General features: G+C 47.9%; 1 protein-coding gene across 1 annotated transcript in view; it reads right to left on the bottom strand.

Moving 5' to 3' along the window:
* The window catches only part of doc2b (double C2-like domains, beta), a 324,284-nt gene that overhangs the window by 123,367 nt on the left and 179,975 nt on the right, over window positions 1–20,942 (bottom strand). The window contains exon 10 of the mRNA XM_084178089.1: window positions 3,926–4,005. Coding sequence (XP_084034215.1) covers window positions 3,926–4,005 — 80 coding nt within the window. The remainder of the gene's footprint in view (window positions 1–3,925; window positions 4,006–20,942) is intronic.

Here is a 20,942-nt window from a genome sequence, read left to right as displayed (position 1 = left end):
GCATGGGGCGCGCTTCTTCACAAAATTAGATCTCCGGAGTGTGGACAACCTGGTGCGTGTCCGAGAGGGGGACGAGTGGAAGACAGCATTCAGCACAACCACGGGGCATTACGAATACCTGGTGATGCCGTACGGTTTGATGGATGCTCCATCAGTCTTTCAGTCCTTTGTGAACGAGGTGTTTCGGGACATGCTTGGTCGCGGTGTGGTGGTCTACATCGATGACATTCTGGTGTATTCCGCTACACGCGCCGAGCATGTGTCCCTGGTTGGCAAAGTGCTGGCCCGACTGTAGGAGAATGACCTTTATGCCAAGGCAGAAAAGTGTCTGTTTCTCCAGCAGTCCGTCTCCTTCCTCGGATACCACATTACCACCACAGGTGTGGAGATGGAGGGAGACCGCATTTCAGTCGTGTGTGATTGGCCGACTCCAACCACGGTAAAGGAGGTACAGCGCTTTATTGGCTTTGCCAATTACTATTGGAGGTTTATCTGGGGCTTTGGCAAGGTCGCAGCTCCTATCACCTCTCTGTTGAAGGGTGGGCCGTCCCGGCTCCGCTGGTCTGCTGAGGCTGACAGGGCTTTCAGTAACCTGAGGGCTCTGTTCACCTCAGCCCCAGTACTGGCCCATCCCGATAGGCGCGGTCCTATCTCAACGCTCGGGCATGCCACCCAAGCTCTGCCCCTGTGCCTTCTCTAAGAAGCTCAGCCCGGCAGAGCAGAACTACGACGTTGGTGATCGGGAGCTGTTGGCTGTTGTCAGAGCCCTGACTGTGTGGAGGCACTGGCTCGAGGGGGCGAAACACCCTTTTCTCGTCTGGACTGACCACCGTAACCTGGAGTACATCCGGGCAGTGAGGAGGCTGAACCCTCACCAGGCCAGGTGGGCCCTGTTCTTCACCCGGTTTGATTTGACACTATCCTACATACCGGGTACTAAGAACGTGAAGGCAGACGCACTGTCACGGCTGTACGACACAGAGGAGAGGCCCATAGACCACACCCCTATACTCCTGGCCTCCTGCATTGTGGCGGCAGTAGTGTGGGCGGTGGACGCGGACATAGAGCAGGCGTTTCGCACCGAGCCATCTCCACCTCAGTGTCCAGCTGGGCCATCTGATCTATTGGGCACACGTCCCCCTCCTCTGGTCACCCAGGTATCAGTCGTACAGTGCGTTGCCTGACCAGGAACTACTGGTGGCCTACTTTGGCTAAGGACATGAGGGTGTATGTCTCCTAGGCACCTCCCAGCGGGTAAGTTACAGTCCTTACCAGTTCCACCATGGCCATGGTCCCACTTGTGTATTGACTTCCTTACTGATCTTCCCATCTCTCAAGGTAACACCACCATCCTGGTCATTGTGGACCGCGTTTCGAAAGCCTGCCGCCTCCTTCCTCTGCCCGGTCTCTCCACGGCCCTGCAGACTGCGGTGGCCCTATTTACTCACGTCTTCCGGCACTACGGGGTGCCAGAGGATATAGTGTCTGACCGGGGTCCCCAGTTTACATCCAGGGTCTGGAAGGCGTTCATGGAACGTCTGGGGGTCTCGGTCAGCCTGACCTCTGGTTTTCACCCTAATGGGCAGGTGGAACGGGTTAATCGGGATGTGGATAGGTTCCTGCGGTCCTACTGCCAGGACCGGCCGGGGGAGTGGTCGGTGTTCTTGCCATGGGCCGAATATGCCCAGAACTCTCTCCGCCACTCCTCCACTAACCTATCTCCATTTCAATGTGTTTTAGGTTATCAGCCGGTTCTGGCACCATGGTGTCAGAGTCAAACCAAAGTTCCTGTGGTGGCTGACTGGTTTCGGCGCGCGGAGGAGACGTGGAACACTGCTCACGTCCACCTCCAGCGCGCCAGGCGTCGTCAGAAGGCCAACACTGACTGCCACCGCAGTGAGGCCCCGGTCTTTGTACCGGGTGATCGGGTCTGGCTTTTGACCCGGAATCTGCCCCTCCGCATGCCCTGCTGGAAGCTGAGCCCACGGTTTGCTGCGTGTCAAGGAGGGGGGGGGGGGGGGGGGGGGGGGTGTACTGTCACGACTTCCTCCGAAGCTACCTCCTCTCCTTGTTTGGACAGGCTTCGGCGTTCGTCGTCACCGGCCTTCTAGCCACTGCCGCTCCTCATATCTTCATTCCATTCCATTTGTTTTGTCTTGTTTATTACACACACCTGGTTCATATCCCCTCATCAGTACCTGTATAAGTGTTCCCTCTGCCCCCTTGTCTTTGTGTGTGATTGTTTATTGTAGAGGAGATTATAGCTCGGTGGAGCTCGATTCTATTGTGTATCGCTGGTTTATTCACCCGTGTGCCTTATTTCCCCCAGTGCACCGTTTGTCCGCACTGGTGTGTATTACGCATTGCTGCGTACCTCTGTTTATTGATTAAACCATTTATTCCGTGATTTCCTCTCCTGCGTCTGACTCCGTCCAACATCACCCGCTACAGCATGTGTGTTTTTCTTTGTGTGGGTGGGTGTGTGTTTTTGAGTGCGTGAGCCTGTGCATGCACATGTGTTTTTGTCTGTGTTTGTGTTTTCATGTGCGTGTGTTGACCTGTGTGTGTACTGCAGAGCTGCTGTAAGGACAGACTAAAGGCTTGGGCTGGATCCAGAGTAAAGTGGACAGCAACAGATGCTACCAGCAGCTTGTTGTCAGGGGAAATACCCTTCAAATGACCACGGAGTGGCAAGAAGCAGAGAACACACACATACACACCGACAGAGCCAAAACAAGCTGCCAGTGATCCCCCTGTGAGCCTCTGGTACATGTTTAGCTATGAGTGTGTGTGTGTGTGTGTGTGTGTGTGTGTGTGTGTGTGTGTGTGTGTCTTTGTGTGTGTGTGTGTGTGTGTGTGTGTGTGTGTGTGTGTGTGTGAGAGTGAGTGTGTGTGTGTGTGTGTGTGTGTGTGTGTGTGTGTGTGTGTGTGTGTGTGTTTGAGACAGAGAGACGCTATCAACCACCTTGATCAAAATATAACCATGTAGCATCATGGGTGTCCGTGGACCTTTATAGATATCTGAAATCGAAAAAAAGAGCGCTGCTGAGCCCTAAAAGTAGTCTTCATCTTTTATCTGAAATAGGGGGGAAATGATGGTCCCATTTACAGGCTGGGTTTAAATAAGGATAAATTGCAAACGGCTGACTATTTAACAAGAAACATACCATTTATTCCATGTCATACGCTAAGTTAGAGACCAGCAAAGTACTGTATTGCCATGTCTGGATCGAAAGAAGTACTGTATTGCCATGTCTGGATCGAAAGAAGTACTGTATTGCCATGTCTGGATCGAAAGAAGTACTGTATTGCCATGTCTGGATCGAAAGAAGTACTGTATTGCCATGTCTGGATCGAAAGAAGTACTGTATTGCCATGTCTGGATCGAAAGAAGTACTGTATTGCCATGTCTGGATCGAAAGAAGTACTGTATTGCCATGTCTGGATCGAAAGAAGTACTGTATTGCCATGTCTGGATCGAAAGAAGTACTGTATTGCCATGTCTGGATCGAAAGAAGTACTGTATTGCCATGTCTGGATCGAAAGAAGTACTGTATTGCCATGTCTGGATCGAAAGAAGTACTGCTATTGAGCCCCTGACCTACGCACTTAAATGGAATTGCTCCAGTGACTACCAAGCAATACAAATGTGAGTGTCGATACTACATCTGCTAACTCGACAAGCATTACGATAAGGACTCAGTGCGCAATCTAGTTTTAACTTGACAGCATTGGATAACAGCTTAATAGCACAGATTGGTAATTAATTAACAACTGATATAACTAGTTAGCCAATTTAACCAATGATATGTTGATCCATGCTTGGGGTGGTTCTGGTTGTGTGGGTGTGTTTTACTTTGGTTAACCCTAAACCGTGGAAACAATTTCCCCTTGACTGACAATAAACATCATCACGGATGCTTACCTTGGCTTTGTTGATGGTACAGTGCAAAGCGTTGTTCTCCTGGTCATACAGTAAACTGAAGTCCAGGGTCCCCAACGTTGCTTCAGGAGAGAGAGAGAGAGAGAGAGAGAGAGAGAGAGAGAGAGAGAGAGAGAGAGAGAGAGAGAGAAGGAGAAAAAAATTACATCAGATATCAGAGCAGAGATGGCTTCAACTACATGCTACACACTATGGAAGAGAGAGAGAGAGAGAGATAGAGAGAGAGAGAGAGAGAGAGAGAGAGAGAGAGGAGAGAGAGAGAGAGCGAGCGAGCAAGAGAGAGGCGACTATAACAGAAATCAGACATCAGAGTGGAGATGCCTTCAATTGCATGCTTCAAACACACCACAACCACAACTGTGTTTAACCTCACTGCATATAGGCCTGTCTGACCGCCAATATTACAGTAGAACATATTTCATGTCTGATGTGAGAGACCATCACCATCAAAATCTACTCCATAGGGTCCATCTGGAGTATAAACTCTTCCAAATGTTTCATTAACTACATGATCATACAAAATAATCCTTTCATAAGCCCAATAAAGGCCTGTTCCACAGCATGGCCCAACACCTGAAACAGCATTACATTGTGCCACTTCCTGTCAGAGAGACCGTTAGTCCAAGACCTTGATACCGCCTGTTTGTGTCTTCTCGCTGGCATCTGGAGGGTGCATTAATTCAATAAACATTGCAGCACGTTTGCCCACGGAGGTTTTGTGTGTGTGTGTGTGTGTGATGCTATGTAGAAAGGCAATAGAGGACACCTGAGGGATTAAACTAGGTTTGTTTTCGATTATCGAGATTGGGGCCCGGTCCGTGACTTCAATCTCTAATACATTTATGAGATGCTGGGGGGATGGCATTCAGCGGAGGCTTGTGCTCTTTTTTCCCGCTGAATTGCCTCGCAAAATTGTTTTTCTTTCCACTGCCCCTTCATCACCCCCACCAACTATTTTCTGCCCCTTCATTGCCTCGTAGCACGTAGCTTGAATCAAATCCATTTCGCCATGTCGCTTCATTATTTCTGTGCTCTAAAAAGGAACATATCCCTGCAGGCAGCATTTTCCCAGCAGCAATCACGCAGAGAGGGAGCAGAAATTGGCAGGTAATAAAGCCATTAAGCAAAATTCAGGGAGGCTTGCAACTGTATGGACCTGGCCGATACGGGAGGAGTGTATCTATTAACATCTATTCAATGGCTAAACATTTCTGCTCATGCCCTCTCTCTCCCTCGCTCTCCCCCTCTCTCCCTAACTAAAAGTGCTCTGTGCTTTTGGTTTTCATATTGCAAAGCTATCAATTGGTTTCCTCAAAGGCTTGTAAATCCTGGGCAAAAACATGTTTCCATACTATAACGTATTCTATTGCAGGGGAAATACGGTGAGCCAATCATATATGGCAGGAGCGATAGGTCATCTCACCACAGCATGGCTTTCAGCTGTCTGATGACTGTTTGGCCTCTCAGCTCATTAGATGTGTTAGTACCTCAATGTTCTGCAGGTTTATGGGTTTCACACCCATGGGTGGGCTTTCCTGGTACATAAAACTGTAAGAGTTGAGTACCTACTGCTCTAGTTTGGCAGCTTGTGTTATGTCACTTGCAACCTCTACACTGCAAAGTGGTGTAGCAGCAACCTACAAACAAACAAACAGCGAATGACATAACAGGAAGAGGAGAATGAGCGCAGTAACCTCCAGACCAACACACAACAAACAAGCAGGAAGTCTCTAAATGTGCATGCACATAAAATCTTTAAGGTACAGCCAGTCAAAAACATTACAGACGGCTGATCGAATCCATGTCCGTAGAAAGCTTTCACTGCAACAAAGAATCGAGAGGCTCATTGGAGTGATGGTAAGAAAATCATTTCCGCCGCATAAATTACAAATCTGGCTGTGGGGACAGCTGGTAATTAAGGGAAATGTCAATAATACAAAGCGCGAGCCGTTTGGAGCGTGAGCCGGACAAGAGGAGTTTTAATTGAACACAGTCTAATTCATCAGCGCCGACTGGCAGCAGTCTTGGCTTGGTGCAGCCGTCCATCCCCATCTTACACAGCATTTTTCTTTGATTCCATATACGGTGCCCAACGTTTAGGCCTACCGCTTTGTGATTCATTTTAGAGTGCCGGCCTACTCTACAGTGTCATAGAACTTTGAATCTGTTTTTTTTCACCTCGTTGTGCATATTAGAAAGCTCTTTGTGGGTACATTAGTGGGCTAGGAGAGCCTGGCTATCGCCTTTCTTTTGTCGGGGCACTCAGTGGCTGCCGAGAGAGAGATGTACAGGTAACTGCCAAAATTAGATGTATGTGTGTGTTCAAGTTCAAGTTTGTTTATTTGTCATATATACACATGACATACAGTACATGGAGTATACAGTGCAACTAAATACTTCCTTGCATGTTCACCACACGACAATGCAACAACTATTGGAAAGTAAGTGAATAAGAGTAATAACAATAAAAGCTCAATGAATAAAATAGGATACAAATTGCCTTTCTCACTGAGAGAAAGAGAGCGAGAGAAAGAGAGGTGAGAGATGGCACTGGCTGCCTGATTCCGCTGGTGTGTGTTAGTCTTGCCTGATGAGCCGAAAGCTTTGCGAGCTTTCGTGGCGCCGCGCAACATTAATTCCCTTCCCCACGCATTTCGTGGTGACGCACAGATCGAGCCTTCTCAAAGGTCACCTACATTTGGAAGCGCATTAAGAGACGGTGTCAGAGCGCCCATCAAGCAAATGAGCACTCCTCTCGGCCAAAAACAGCAACAGCAGACGAAGCGCTTCATTACGTTGTTGACAAAAGGGCCACCATTGTTCAGCCGTGGCCACATTGGGGCCTCTGAGTGCTTAATCAAAGCTCATCTAGTTTAATTAAAATGAATAAAATCTTAATTAAGGCTGTGGGTATCGCCTAAATGGGCCTCTTCACTGGACCTAAGTGTCTGGACAAGTCCTCCTCGATCGTCACTAAACACAACCCTATTACCATAATCATATTTCCATTGTGCCCCACAGAAGTCAGGTGGTAAACACAACCCGGTTATCTCCATGGTGATCGAGGAGGGCAAGAAAAAAAGAGAAAAGAAATAGGCCTCTTGTTGTTTTGTTATTCTTTTTTTATTTTTTATTATATTTGTTCTTGTTGTTGTTGGTGGCGAACGGATCACATGAATCCTAGAAGGACATGCCGGCGGGCATTACTGTAAAACTAATCACAAAATGTCAAAGCCATAACGGCTCAAAGAGAAAGGCAATGTTTGGATTTGAGTTGCCACGGTGCAGGGAAGAGAAGATTATACCTGACCCAGAATCCTTTAGTCCACTCCTGGGGTCGGTGGCATTATCAAATGCAGAAAACGATTCCTTGCCCTGACAGAAACCACTATCGTACCGCCCTGCGCTGCATATCAAATGGACGACTAAGGCTTAAAGTGAATGAAACCATGGAAATCAGGATGCGATACTGTTGGAGGCAATAATAACACTAATAGACCTGGGCTGTCTGATGTGAAAATAGGACAGTTTACATCTTGCATTAATGACAGAGTATGTCTGGGCACTCAAGGTACAATAGCGTAAATCATTGTCTTATAGACAACATAAACAAATAGAAATGCGACAGAGTATCTATCAAGTACATTGAGCTCCAAAAGTATTGGGAAAAGTGACAAATGTTTTGTTGTTTTGGCTCTGTCCTCCAGCACATTGGATTTGAAATGAAATAGAGTTTAAAGTGCAGACTGTCAGATTTAATTTTAAGGTATTTTCATCCATATCGGGTGTACTATTTAGAAAATTACAACACTTTTTGTATACAGTCCCCCCATTTTAGGGGACTGAAAGTATTGGGACAAATTCAGTTATACTGTATGTGTGTTAAAGTACTAAAAAGTTAAGTATTTGGTCCCATATTCACAGCACGCAATGACTACATCAGGCTTGTGACTCTACAAATTTGTTGGATGCATTTGCTGTTTGTTTTGGTTGTGTTTCAGATTATTTTGTGCCCAATAGAAATTCATGGTCAATAATGTATTGTGTCATTTTGGAGTCACTTTTATTGTAAATAAGAATATTATAATTTTCTAAATACTTCTACATTAATGTGGAGGCTACCATGATTACGGATAATCCTGAATGAATCAGGAATAATGTTGAGTGAGAAAGTTACAGACTCACAAATATCATAACCCTCCAAAAATGCTAACCTTCCGTTATTGTAATGGTGAGAGGTTAGCATGTCTTGGGGGTATAATATTTGTGTGTCTGTAACTTTCTCACTCATCATTATTCACAATTCATTCAGGATTATCTCTAATCATGGTAGCATCCAATTGAATGTAGAAGTGTTTCTAACATATTCTATTCTTATTTATGAAAAGTACAAAAAGTGTGGTAATTTCTAAACGGTTCACTCAATATGGATGAAAACACCCTCATATTAAAGCTGACAGTGTGTACTTTAACCTCATAGTCATTGTATAATTTAAAAACCAAAGTGCCGGAGTACAGAGCCAAAACAAACAACAAATTGTCACTGTCCCAATACTTTTGGAGCTCACTGTATTTCTAGTTAGAAATTCCAGCATTTACTATTGCATGCAGACCGTATCCCACAAGTGAAAGGCCTGTCATTGGAATAGCATCATTACATGATTATCTAAAAAGGTTTCCCGCTGACCTTTTCAAAGACTCATCTTTGACATTTTGCTAATTTGGCAGTATTTGATGGCATTTGCGCCCAGACACCGCTTTCTTCTCTGTGTTAAGATGTCCTATTTGACAGACATCAGAGAGTTTCATATGAGAAGAAAGCGCATGATGATTGTGTACTGAATCTGTCTATTCTGTGACGATTACACTGTCTGATTCGTCAACCATTGGGTATGAATAAGTGTATGTTACCAAACCTATCATATATTAATACAATACATATGCCATTTAGCGGACACTTTTATCCAAAGCAACTTGCAATAGTGTGTGTATACATTTCGTATGGGTGGCCCCGGCGAGAATCAAACCCACGATCCCGACTTTTGCAAGCACCATGCTCTACCAACTGAGTGAATAGGTGTACTTTAGCCTACCAAACCTCACTTCATTGCTCCTGTTTGAAAGCTTATGTGCTAATAAGTGTACTTTAGCCTACCAAACCTCACTTCATTGCTCCTGTTTGAAAGCTTATGTGCTAATAAGTGTACTTTAGCCTACCAAACCTCACTTCATTGCTCCTGTTTGAAAGCTTATGTGCTAATAAGTGTACTTTAGCTTACCAAACCTCACTTCATTGTTCCTGTTTGAAGGCTTATGTGCTTACAGCAGTTCAGGGAATCCTTTGATGTTTTCAGACATGGATGTCCATCGATGTTATCCCCTATCAATACAATTGTTTGGGCCTTGCCTGGAGAATTTCATACCAGTACTATTCTTGTTCATTCTACACAATGACTGCACACATGCACGCACACACACACACACACACACACTCACTCACTCACTCACTCACTCAGGTACCTTGCAAAATATGATCCACTGATTCAAATCTACTTGTACACCTCAGGTAACTCAAGCAAGCAATAAAATCAGTAAAAAAAAACAACATAAAACACCACCTCAAGGAACAACATGGACTGTGAAGAGACATCCCCATTCTCTCCTGTATAGTGGTACTGTTGTTTGGTGGGGGAGAATTGAGAAAGTGACAGAGAAAGTGCTGCCTCAGCGCTAGTTGAATGGAGCCTACGGTAAATGGCGAGGTAAGGGGTATTGCATTGTAAAGTTCTGGGAAGACGCTTAATAAATTCTGACAGGAATCAGGTGTGCCAGGGCCTGATAGCACAGGAGACAGGGGAGACATGACAACATACGTGTTTGGGGTGGTCAAGGACACGCAACATGAACACACATTGAGGGGGAGTCCTGGCCGTACACACGACAAACCATTCCACTGGGGTTTGACTGTAGATAAGAAGGTAAATATCTAAAATAAATGAATATACCAGATCAGTTTGTCTGCTTCCATTCAGCTAGTACACCTCACATCCGTCCATTCAGCTAGTACACCTCACATCCGTCCATTCAGCTAGTACACCTCACATCCGTCCATTCAGCTAGTACACCTCACATCCGTCCATTCAGCTAGTACACCTCACATCCGTCCATTCAGCTAGTACACCTCACATCCGTCCATTCAGCTAGTACACCTCACATCCGTCCATTCAGCTAGTACACCTCACATCCGTCCATTCAGCTAGTACACCTCACATCCGTCCATTCCGTAACTAACTAAAGTGCTTCCAAATAGATGTTTTGCTTAGACGGCTTACGTCAAAAGTAAATGGTAAGCGGAGACCTTGAACAAAACAATATAGGCTAATTGTTGGTGTATAGAGAAAATAGGTTTAATAGTGGTGCTGGTAGAGCCAAGGTAGAGGTCATCCTCCTCTATTAATTGGTCAGGATGGCCATGAGAGGGTGACATTTAACCTTCTGACACCGTCACTCACTCCAAAGGGCTCTCATTAGAAACACACACACAGTCTGCCAGACTGATCTAGTAGGAAGTGTGTGTGTGTATTGTATAAAATAAAAACATATTGGCCTGTGTCTGTTGGTGTGTATCTCCATGCACTTGTGTGTGTGTGTGTGTGTGTGTGTGTGTGTGTGTGTGTGTGTGTACATGCTTGCATGCTTATAGGTGTGTGCCCCTGTTGCCCCCAATCTGAGGCTGAGGGGAGTAGCATGGTGTAAGGGATTAGGGACACCTCACCGAAAAGGGCAGTTTGCTTGAGTAACACACAGGCTAAAGAGACATACAGTACGACTCTTCCTATTTGGTGCATGATCTTACTGAGGTGCTGAATCCCAACTAGGGAATCAACGAGTGACATCAAGAAGTAGAAGTAGAAGTAGAAGTAGAAATCATGCACTGATGTCAATCTGAGATTTGAACTATGTGTGCTTATCAGGTCAGGATGCATGCAGACCTAAACTGAAGATATTGACATGACTCACAGGGCACCAACATAGGTGATAGCAGCTAGAAGGCACGAGAATCCCTAGTGTTTTTACACCATAGATCAAATCCTAGGGAAACGAGGGTTGAGTTCCGATTCTCTACCCTTCGTCCAGAAGTGTGCACTAGTTTACACCCCTTCATGCATTTAGGGCCTGGAAGCATTGGATTGTTGCAAGCATAGCTGGAGGAAGTTTCCACCATATTCCTTACACCACTTCATTCCTTTTATATCCAAGAGTGCACACTTTGGGAAAAGGGTATAGAATTGGAACACAGCCAAGGAACCACACAGAGTTCCAGACAGAGGGATTATGGGCCAGTCTGGAGTTTTTGTGGGGGGAGTCGCAGACAGATGGCGCAGCAATAGCGACAGCAGGTGAGCTTTGACAACATTCACTAAACTCTCCCCTCTTTTAATCTAGATGGTGTGTTTCCAAAGCCAGTGAGAGGAAATCCACGATTCAAATCAAATGAAATTGTCTTTGTCAAATGCTTCGTAAACAGTGACTAACAGTGAAATGCTTACTTACGGGCCCTTCCCAACAATACAGAGAAAGAAAATAGAGAAATAATAGAAAAATAAAACACATAATAATAAATACACAATGAGTAACGATAACTTAACTATACACATGGGGTATCAGTACAGAGTCGATGTGCAGGTGTAAGAGGTAATTGAGGTAGATACACTTTATATACAAAAGTATGTGGACAACCCTTCAAATTAGTGGATTCGGCTATTTCAGCCACACTCGTTACTGACCTGTGTATAAAATCGAGCACACCGCCATGCAATCTCCATAGACAAACATGCAGTAGAATGGCCTTACTGAAGAGCAGTGGTGGAAAAAGTACCCAATTGCCATACTTGAGTAAAAGTAAAGATACCTTAATAGAAAATGACTTAAGTAAAAGTGAAAGTCACCCAGTAAAATCCTACTTGAGTAAAAGTCTAAAAGTATTTGGTTTTAAATATACTTAAGTACCAAAAGTAAATGTAATTGCTAAAATATACTTAAGTATCAAAAGGTAAAAGTATAAATAATTTCAAATTCCTTATATTAAGCAAACCAGACGGCACCCTTTTCTTTTTTTTTTTTAAACATTTACGGATATCCAGGGGCATGCTCCAACACTCAGACATCATTTACAAATGAAGCATGTGTTTAGTGAGTCCACCAGATCAGAGGCAGTAGGAATGACCAGGGACTGTTCATACAGTATGAAAAATGTATGCACTTGTCACGGTTTCGGCCGAGGCTGCTCCTCCTCCTGGTTCGGGCAGGCATCGGCGGTCGTCGTCCCCGGAGTACTAGCTGCCACTGATCTATGTTTCATGTTCGTTTGGTTTGGTCTTGATGTTGTACACCTGTGTCTAGTTAGTCCTCATTAGTGTTCTATTTAAGTCTTGTTGGGTGTGTCTGTGTTTGTGTGTGATTGTTCCTGTCGTATGTTTGCTTGTCGATTTCCTTATTCGCTCGGTTGAGCTTTACTCCACTGTGTTGGAGCGTTTTACGCACCTGTGTAGTGCGCCTTTTGTTTGTCGCCTACGTGCGTAGTTTCGCCTTCGGGCAAGTTTGTTCTGTTTTCCTTGTTGGATATTCCACTAAAGTCTTTTGGACTATACTTCGGTGTCCTGCGCTTGATTCCACCACTACACCCACCTACAGCATTTATGACAGAATCACACACCACAAGAATGGAATCAGCAGGAGCCGCAGCAGCCCAGGCGACGCTGGAGGACAGGGTCCGTGAACAGAGTGACCAGATCCTGCAGATGGGTCCGCACTGCAGGAGGTGATCACCACCATCCGAGGCTGGGGGGCTCCTACACCGCCATCCTCTCTGCCAGCCCCATCGGGAAGTCAGCCCATTCCCGCTCCGGAACCCAGAGGAGTTCGACTCTCGCTCCCGAGGGCCTACGATGGGACCGCGGCCGGGTGTCAGGGATTCCTTCTCCAGGTGAAGCTTTACCTGGCCACCGTGCACCCGGCGCCCTCGGGACATGAGAGCGTGTCCGCCCTGATCTCCTGCCTTTCCGGGAAGGCGTTGGAATGGGCCAACGCAGAGTGGAGGAGGATCGACGCGAACACCATCACCTACGACGAGTTCTCCCGCCGCTTCAGGGCGGTGTTTGACCATCCCCCGGAGGGGAAAGCGGCGGGGGAGCGTCTGGTCTTCCTCCGGCAGGGGAGGAGGAGTGCCCAGGAGTTCGCCTTAGAATTCCGTACTCTAGCGGCGGATGCAGGGTGGAATGAGCGGGCTCTCATCGATCACTACAGAACTAGTCTACGCGAGGACGTCCGTAGGGAGCTGGCCTGTAGGGACACCAGCCTCTCGTTCGACCAGTTGGTCGACATGTCCATCAGGCTGGATAACCTGCTAGCTACCCGCGGACGTTCCGAGGGGGGTCCGTCCATTTCACCCTCCAGCGCCTCCGAGCCGTGCCCCATGGAGCTCGGGGGCGCTGGCGCTAGAGAGCGGAGGAGGAAGAGCCCGAGGGGGCCTGTCTCCTGCACCAAGTGCGGTCGTGGAGGGCACACTGCGGCCAGGTGCTGGGGAGGGTTCTCAGAGGGAGAAGACAACAGGCCACGCACTGGGGGGGCCTCCCAGGTGAGTAGACGCCCCGCTTACCCAGAGCTTTCTGTTGCGCACTTTTGTATACCTGTTGGTTTTCCACAGGTTGCACCTCATTCCCAGCATAAGGCGCTAGTAGATTCAGGCGCAGCTGGGAATTTTGTTGATCGAAAGTTTTGTTTAGAGTTAGGGATCCCTCTCCTACCTGTTGACAAACCTTTTCCCGTACATGCCTTAGATAGCCGCCCGTTGGGGTCGGGGTTGATCAGGGAGGTCACAGCGCCACTTAGGATGTGTGCGCAGGGGGGTCATGAAGAGACTATACAGCTGTATCTGATCGACTCTCCTGCGTACCCAGTGGTGCTGGGGATTCCCTGGTTAAGCACCCATAACCCTGCTATTTCGTGGCAACAGAGGGCTCTCGATGGGTGGTCTGCTCAGTGTGAGGGGCGATGTCTGGGTGTTTCCGTGGGGGCGACTTCGGTGGAAAGTCCAGACCAAGTGCCCGCACTGCACATTCCGCCTGAATATGGGGATTTAGCTCTTGTGTTTAGCAAAACTAGGGCGACGCAGTTGCCTCCCCATAGACAGGGGGATTGTGCGATTGATCTCCAGGCAGGAGCAGCGCTCCCACGGAGCCATGTGTATCCTTTGTCTCAAGAGGAGAGGAAAGCTATGGAGACTTACATAGCCGAATCTTTGAGACAGGGATACATTCGGCCTTCCATTTCCCCCGCCTCTTCGAGTTTATTTTTTGTGAAAAAGAGAGATGGAGGGTTGCGCCCGTGCATTGATTACCGTGGTCTCAATCAGATTACTGTGAAATACAGTTATCCACTCCCTCTGATTGCGACCATGACGGAGTCATTGCATGGGGCGCGGTTTTTCACAAAATTGGATCTCAGGAGCGCGTATAACTTGGTGCGCATTAGGGAGGGCGATGAATGGAAAACGGCGTTTAGTACCACGTCAGGTCATTTCGAGTATCTTGTCATGCCATATGGGTTGATGAATGCTCCATCAGTCTTCCAATCCTTCGTAGATGACATTTTCCGGGATATGCAGGGACAAGGGGTGGTCGTGTACATTGATGATATTCTGGTGTACTCGTCTACCCGAGCCGAGCATATAACCCTGGTGCGACGTGTATTGAGGAGGCTGTTGGAGCACGACCTATATGTCAAGGCAGAGAAATGTCTGTTTTTCCAGGAGTCGGTCTCCTTTTTGGGTTATCGGTTGTCCGCGTCAGGGGTGAGAATGGAGGTGGATCGTGTGTCCGCTGTGCGTAATTGGCAAACGCCAACCACTGTAAAAGAGGTGCAGCAGTTCTTGGGCTTTGCGAATTACTACCGGAGGTTTATCCGGGGTTTTGGACAGGTGGCAGCTCCCATCACGTCCCTTCTGAAGGGGGGTCCGGTGCGCCTGCAGTGGTCAGCTGATGCGGACAGGGCCTTTGGGAGACTGAAGGACCTGTTTACGTCGGCTCCGGTGCTGGCGCATCCGGATCCCACAATTCCATTTCAGGTTGAGGTGGACGCGTCTGAGGCTGGTATAGGGACCGTTCTCTCTCAACGGTCCGGCTCGCCACCTAAACTCCGCCCCTGTGCTTTTTACTCCAAAAAGCTCAGCCCGGCGGAGCGTAACTATGACGTTGGGGACAGGGAGCTGTTAGCTGTAGTTCAAGCCCTTAAGGTGTGGAGGCATTGGCTTGAGGGGGCTCAACACCCTTTCCTCATTTTGACTGACCATCGGAACCTGGAGTACATCCGGGCAGCGAGGAGACTGAACCCTCGCCAGGCTCGATGGAGTATGTTTCTCACCAGGTTCGTATTTAAAATCACGTACATCCCTGGGTCCCAGAATGGTAAGGCAGATGCACTGTCCCGGCGGTATGACACGGAGGAGAGGTCCGTTGAGCCTACTCCCATTCTACCGGAGTCTTGCCTTGTGGCACCGGTGGTGTGGGAGGTCGATGCCGAGATCGAGCGAGCGTTGCGTACCGACCCCAGCCCTCCACAATGTCCTGAGGGTCGGAGGTACGTTCCGCTCGAGATTCGGGATCGACTCATCTACTGGGCTCACACATCACCCTCCTCTGGACATCCGGGTATTGGCCGGACAGTGCATTGCCTTAGCACTAAATACTGGTGGCCTACTTTGGCTAGGGATGTGAGGGTTTACGTCTCCTCCTGCTCGGTGTGCGCCCAGTGTAAGGCGCCCCGACATCTGCCCAGGGGTAAGTTACAGCCCCTACCCGTTCCACAACGACCATGGTCCCACCTCTCGGTGGATTTTGTAACAGACCTTCCCCTCTCTCAGGGGAATACCACCATCCTGGTCGTTGTGGACCGGTTCTCTAAGGCCTGTCGTCTTCTCCCTATGTCGGGTCTTCCTACTGCCCTACAGACCGCTGAGGCCCTATTTACCCACGTCTTCCGGCATTACGGGGTCCCCGAGGATATAGTGTCTGATCGAGGCCCTCAGTTTACCTCCCGTGTGTGGAGAGCGTTTATGGAGCGTTTGGGGGTCTCGGTTAGCCTTACCTCGGGGTACCACCCGGAGAGTAACGGGCAGGTAGAACGTGTTAACCAGGATGTGGGTAGGTTTCTGAGGTCGTATTGCCAGGACCGGCCTGAGGAGTGGGCGCGTTACATTCCCTGGGCCGAGATGGCCCAGAACTCTCTCCGCCACTCCTCTACTAACCTAACCCCTTTCCAATGTGTATTGGGTTACCAGCCGGTTCTGGCACCATGGCAGCAGAGCCAGATCGAGGCCCCTGCGGTGGATGATTGGATGAGGCGCTCGGAAGAGATGTGGAACGCTGCCCACGTCCACCTGCAGCGGGCCGTCCTTCGTCACAAGGCGAGCGCCGATCTCCACCGCAGTGAGGGGCCGGTGTACGCACCCGGAGATCGAGTCTGGCTCTCTACCAGAAACCTGCCCCTCCGCCTGCCCTGCCGGAAGCTGGGTCGGCGGTTTGTGGGGCCCTTTCAAGTCCTGAGAAGATTGAACGAGGTGTGTTATAGGTTACATCTACCTGTTGAATATAAGAATATTAACCCCTCGTTCCATGTGTCTCTTCTCAGGCCGGTGGTAGCTGGTCCACTCCAGGACAATGAGATAGGAGAGACTCCACCGCCCCCATTGGACATCGAGGGGGCTCCGGCGTACACCGTTCGGTCCATCTTGGACTCCAGACGCCGGATGGGGGGTCTCCAGTATCTCGTGGAGTGGGAGGGGTACGGCCCGGAGGAGCGGTGCTGGGTGCCGCGGAGGGACATCCTAGACCCATCTCTCCTGTCGGAGTTCCACCGGGACCATCCCGCGCGCCCTGCTCCGCGTCCTCCTGGTCGTCCCCGAGGCCGGGGTCGGCGCACGGCTGGAGCCGCGCGTCAAGGGAGGGGTACTGTCACGGTTTCGGCCGAGGCTGCTCCTCCTGGTTCGGGCAGGCATCGGCGGTCGTCGTCCCCGGAGTACTAGCTGCCACCGATCTATGTTTCATGTTCGTTTGGTTTGGTCTTGATGTTGTACACCTGTGTCTAGTTAGTCCTCATTAGTGTTCTATTTAAGTCTCGTTGGGTGTGTCTGTGTTTGTGTGTGATTGTTCCTGTCGTATGTTTGCTTGTCGATTTCCTTATTCGCTCGGTTGAGCTTTACTCCACTGTGTTGGAGCGTTTCACGCACCTGTGTAGTGCGCCTTTTGTTTGTCGCCTACGTGCGTAGTTTCGCCTTCGGGCAAGTTTGTTCTGTTTTCCTTGTTGGATATTCCACTAAAGTCTTTTGGACTATACTTCGGTGTCCTGCGCTTAATTCCACCACTACACCCACCTACAGCATTTATGACAGCACTCACTAACTGTAAGTCGCTCTGGATAAGAGCGTCTGCTAAATGACTGAAATGTAAATATTCTCTTGATAAGTGTGTGAATTAGACAATTTTCCTGACCTGCTAAGCATTCAAAATGTAACGAGTACTTTTGGGTGTAAGGAAAAATGTATGGAGTAAAAAGTACATATTTGTCTTTAGGAATGTAGTGAAGTAAAAGTAAAAGTAGTCAAAAATATAAAAAGGAAAGTAAAGTACAGATACCCCAAAAAACTACTTAAGTAGTACTTTCGAGTATTTCTACTTAAGTACTTTACACCACTGCTGAAGAGCTCAGTGGCTTTCAACGTGGCACCGTGTTAGGATGCCACCTTTCCAACAAGTCTGTTCGTAAAATTTCTGCCCTGCTAGAGCTGCCCCGGTGCTGTTATTGTGAAGTGGAAACGTCTACGAGCAACAACGGCTCACAGAACGGGACCGCCGAGTGCTGAAGCGTGTAGCACGTGAAAATCATCTGTCCTCGGTTGCAATACTCACTACCGAGTTCCAAACTGCCTCTGGAAGCAACATCAGCACAAGAACTGTTCGTCAGGAGCTTCATGAAATGGGTTTCCATGGTCGAGCAGCCGCACACAAGCCTAAGATCACGATGCGCAATGCCAGTGTCGGCTGGAGTGGTGTAAAGCTCTCCCGCCATTGGACTCTGGAGCAGTGGAAACGCATTCTCTGGAGTGATGAATCACGCTTCACCATCTAGCAGTCCAACGGACAAATCTGTGTTTGGCGGCTGGCAGGAGAACGCTACCTGCCTGAATGCATAGTGCCAACTGTAAAGTTTGGTGGAGGAGGAATAATGGTATGGGGCTGTTTTTCATGGTTCGGGCTAGTCCCCTTAGTTCCATTGTTAGGGAAATCTTAACGCTATAGCATACAATGACATTCTAGACGATTCTGTACTTCCAACTTTGTGGCAACAGTTTGGGGAAGGCCCTTTCTTGTTTCAGCATGACAATGCCCCCTTGCACAAAGCAAAGTCCATACAGAAATGGTTTGTCGAGATCGGTGTGGAAGAACTTGACTGGCCTGCACAGAGCCCTGACTTCAACCCTATCGAACAACTTTGGGATGAATTGGAACGCTGGTATGCGAGCCAGGCCTAATCGCCCAACTCAATGCCCGACCTCACTAATGCTCGTGGCTGAATGGAAGCAAGTCCCCGCAGCAATGTTCCAACATCTAGTGGAAAGCATTCCCAGAATAGTGGAGACTTTTATAGCAGCAAAGTGAGGACCAACTCCATATTAATGTCCATGATTTTGGAATGAGATGTTCGACGAGCAGGTGTCCACATACTTTTTGTCACGTAGTGTATGTACATATAACTAAGAATAAGTGACAGATAATAAACAGTAGAAGCAGCGTTATGTGTCAAAAAAAGTTAGTGTAAAAAGGGTCAATGCAGATATTTAACCAAATAGCTAACCGGACTATAAAACTAACTATTTAGCAGTCTTATGGCTTGGGGGTAGAAGCTGTTCAGGGTCCTGTTGGTTCCAGACTTGGTGCATCGGTACCGCTTGCCGTGCGGTAGCAGAGAGAACAGTCTATGACTTCGGTGGCTGTAGTCTTTGACAATTAGGGCTTTCCTCTGACACCGCCTGGTATAGAGGTCCTGGATGGCAGGGAACTCGGCCCCAGTGATGTCCTGGGCCATACGCACTACCCTGAGTATGCAGCCTGTTAACCCGTCTGGGAACAAACTGGCCAGCCATCTTCCTTGGAGAACTACACTGTAGTATACTGTAGATGAAGAGACACCTACAAGTAAATACATTGTTTTCAACAGCATTGACCAACCATCTAGAGAAACTGAAACCAAGCAGTGGAACAGATGGGCTGGATACATGTAGTCTGAGGATGGTCTCAGGACCAAACTATTGCTGCTATGAATTTGCTCTGTAAATAAAAGTGAGTTTTTAATCCAGAAGAGTTGTGCCTTTTCCTTTGGTTTAATCTACATGGGCTGTTTTTCTCTCTACAAGTAATTAAGTAGTAATATCAAGGCCTAGTACAGTAATTAGTGTGTTTGATGGGTGACAGGTGAGCTGAACGCTAGCTATGGCAATCCTCAGTGCAAATTGAAAACAGTCGGCCAAACTTAAGACCAGACTTGCAACACTATTCTGAGATTCTGTTGTAAGCTCCCTTTCACTGGGTTAATAATAATACATAATATATGCCATTTAGCAGATGCCTTTATCCAAAGCAACTAACAGTCAAGTATGGGTGGTCCCGGGAATCAAACCAACTACCCTGGCGTTTCAAGCACCATGCTCTACTAACTGAGCTACAAAGGACCAGTTTGTTGAGTAAGTGGGTTCGTTGAGTAAGTCTTTGCACTTGCTTCATCACACTTACAACTCTCATTAGCAAGCTGTTCTTTGAGGGCTGAGAGAGTAGTAGTATTATGGCTCTGAGACCGAATCAGCATACACATTTTAGCTTCTACCCTTACTAGGTATATTTTTCACAGGAGAGAGAGAGAAGGAGCGAGCGAGAGATAGTGACAGATGAGGGAGATAGCTGGAAAGAGAGCAAGAGAGAGAGAGAGAAAAGGATACAGAGGAGGAGGAAGGGAGAGAGAGAGGAAATGAATAAGGAATTTGCAAAGTCAATTCTTCACAAAATAAATATGATTTGATCATTTCTACCCTGCTGTTGCTATGTTTCCTGAGGATACTTCAGTGAGGTGTGACGGAAGTAGGGAAACACCCCCACACACACACATCATCTCCACCAGCCTTTCCGCCTCTCATCCACCCTATTGTCTCAGAAGACACACAGGCTTAACTTGATCTACATCATGGCTTTCTAATTCACATCATTCATCAATTACTTTACTATGACACTTCCATCCCTTCAGTCTATAAACTGGTCAGGGACTTTTACTCATAAAACATGTCCATGATAGGGACAGACTGTCAAGTGCTTACTGTAGTAGGGACAGTGTTCTTGCCATCTGATGGAGTAGCTTACTGGCTGATTGGAGCAGTGCTTTAGCTCCTCACTAATCACTCCTCTTCCTAAACTGTGATGCACCTGTGCCTCCGCAGGGTGTTGTCAGTGAGGGCCGGAAGCTGGGGCAAATTGAGGGAGAGCAAATCCCTGCATTTCACAGCATGGGGGAAAAAGGAGGAGAGGAGCTGGAATGGGCCTGGTGTGTGTGTGTGTGTGTGTGTGGTGTGTCATGTGCAGTGCTTAATTTGAGCCGGATCCTGCCGGAACAGGATCCGGCACCTCTCCGTTTTGGACTGTTTTGTTCCGGAACCTATTTGGCTGGATCCGGTACCTCTCGTGGCATGATTTATTTTCTCCCCAGGTCACCCCGTTTTCGCGCTCACTTTGTTTTCTGGCACCTCCCGATTTACAAATTAAGCACTGGTTGTGTGTGGTGTGTGTGTATGGTGTCCGGGTCTGCCAATGGACCTGGAGGGTGTGTGTGTATGGTGTCCGGGTCTGCCAATGGACCTGGAGGGTGTGTGTGTGTGTGTGTGTGTGTGTGTATGGTTCTG

This window comes from Coregonus lavaretus (genome assembly GCF_964263955.1).
Source record: "Coregonus lavaretus genome assembly, chromosome: 15".
NCBI classification, from domain to species: Eukaryota; Metazoa; Chordata; class Actinopteri; order Salmoniformes; family Salmonidae; genus Coregonus; species Coregonus lavaretus.
The sequence above is the reverse complement of the archived record's forward strand: the minus strand, read 5'-3'. Positions and strand labels throughout refer to the sequence as shown.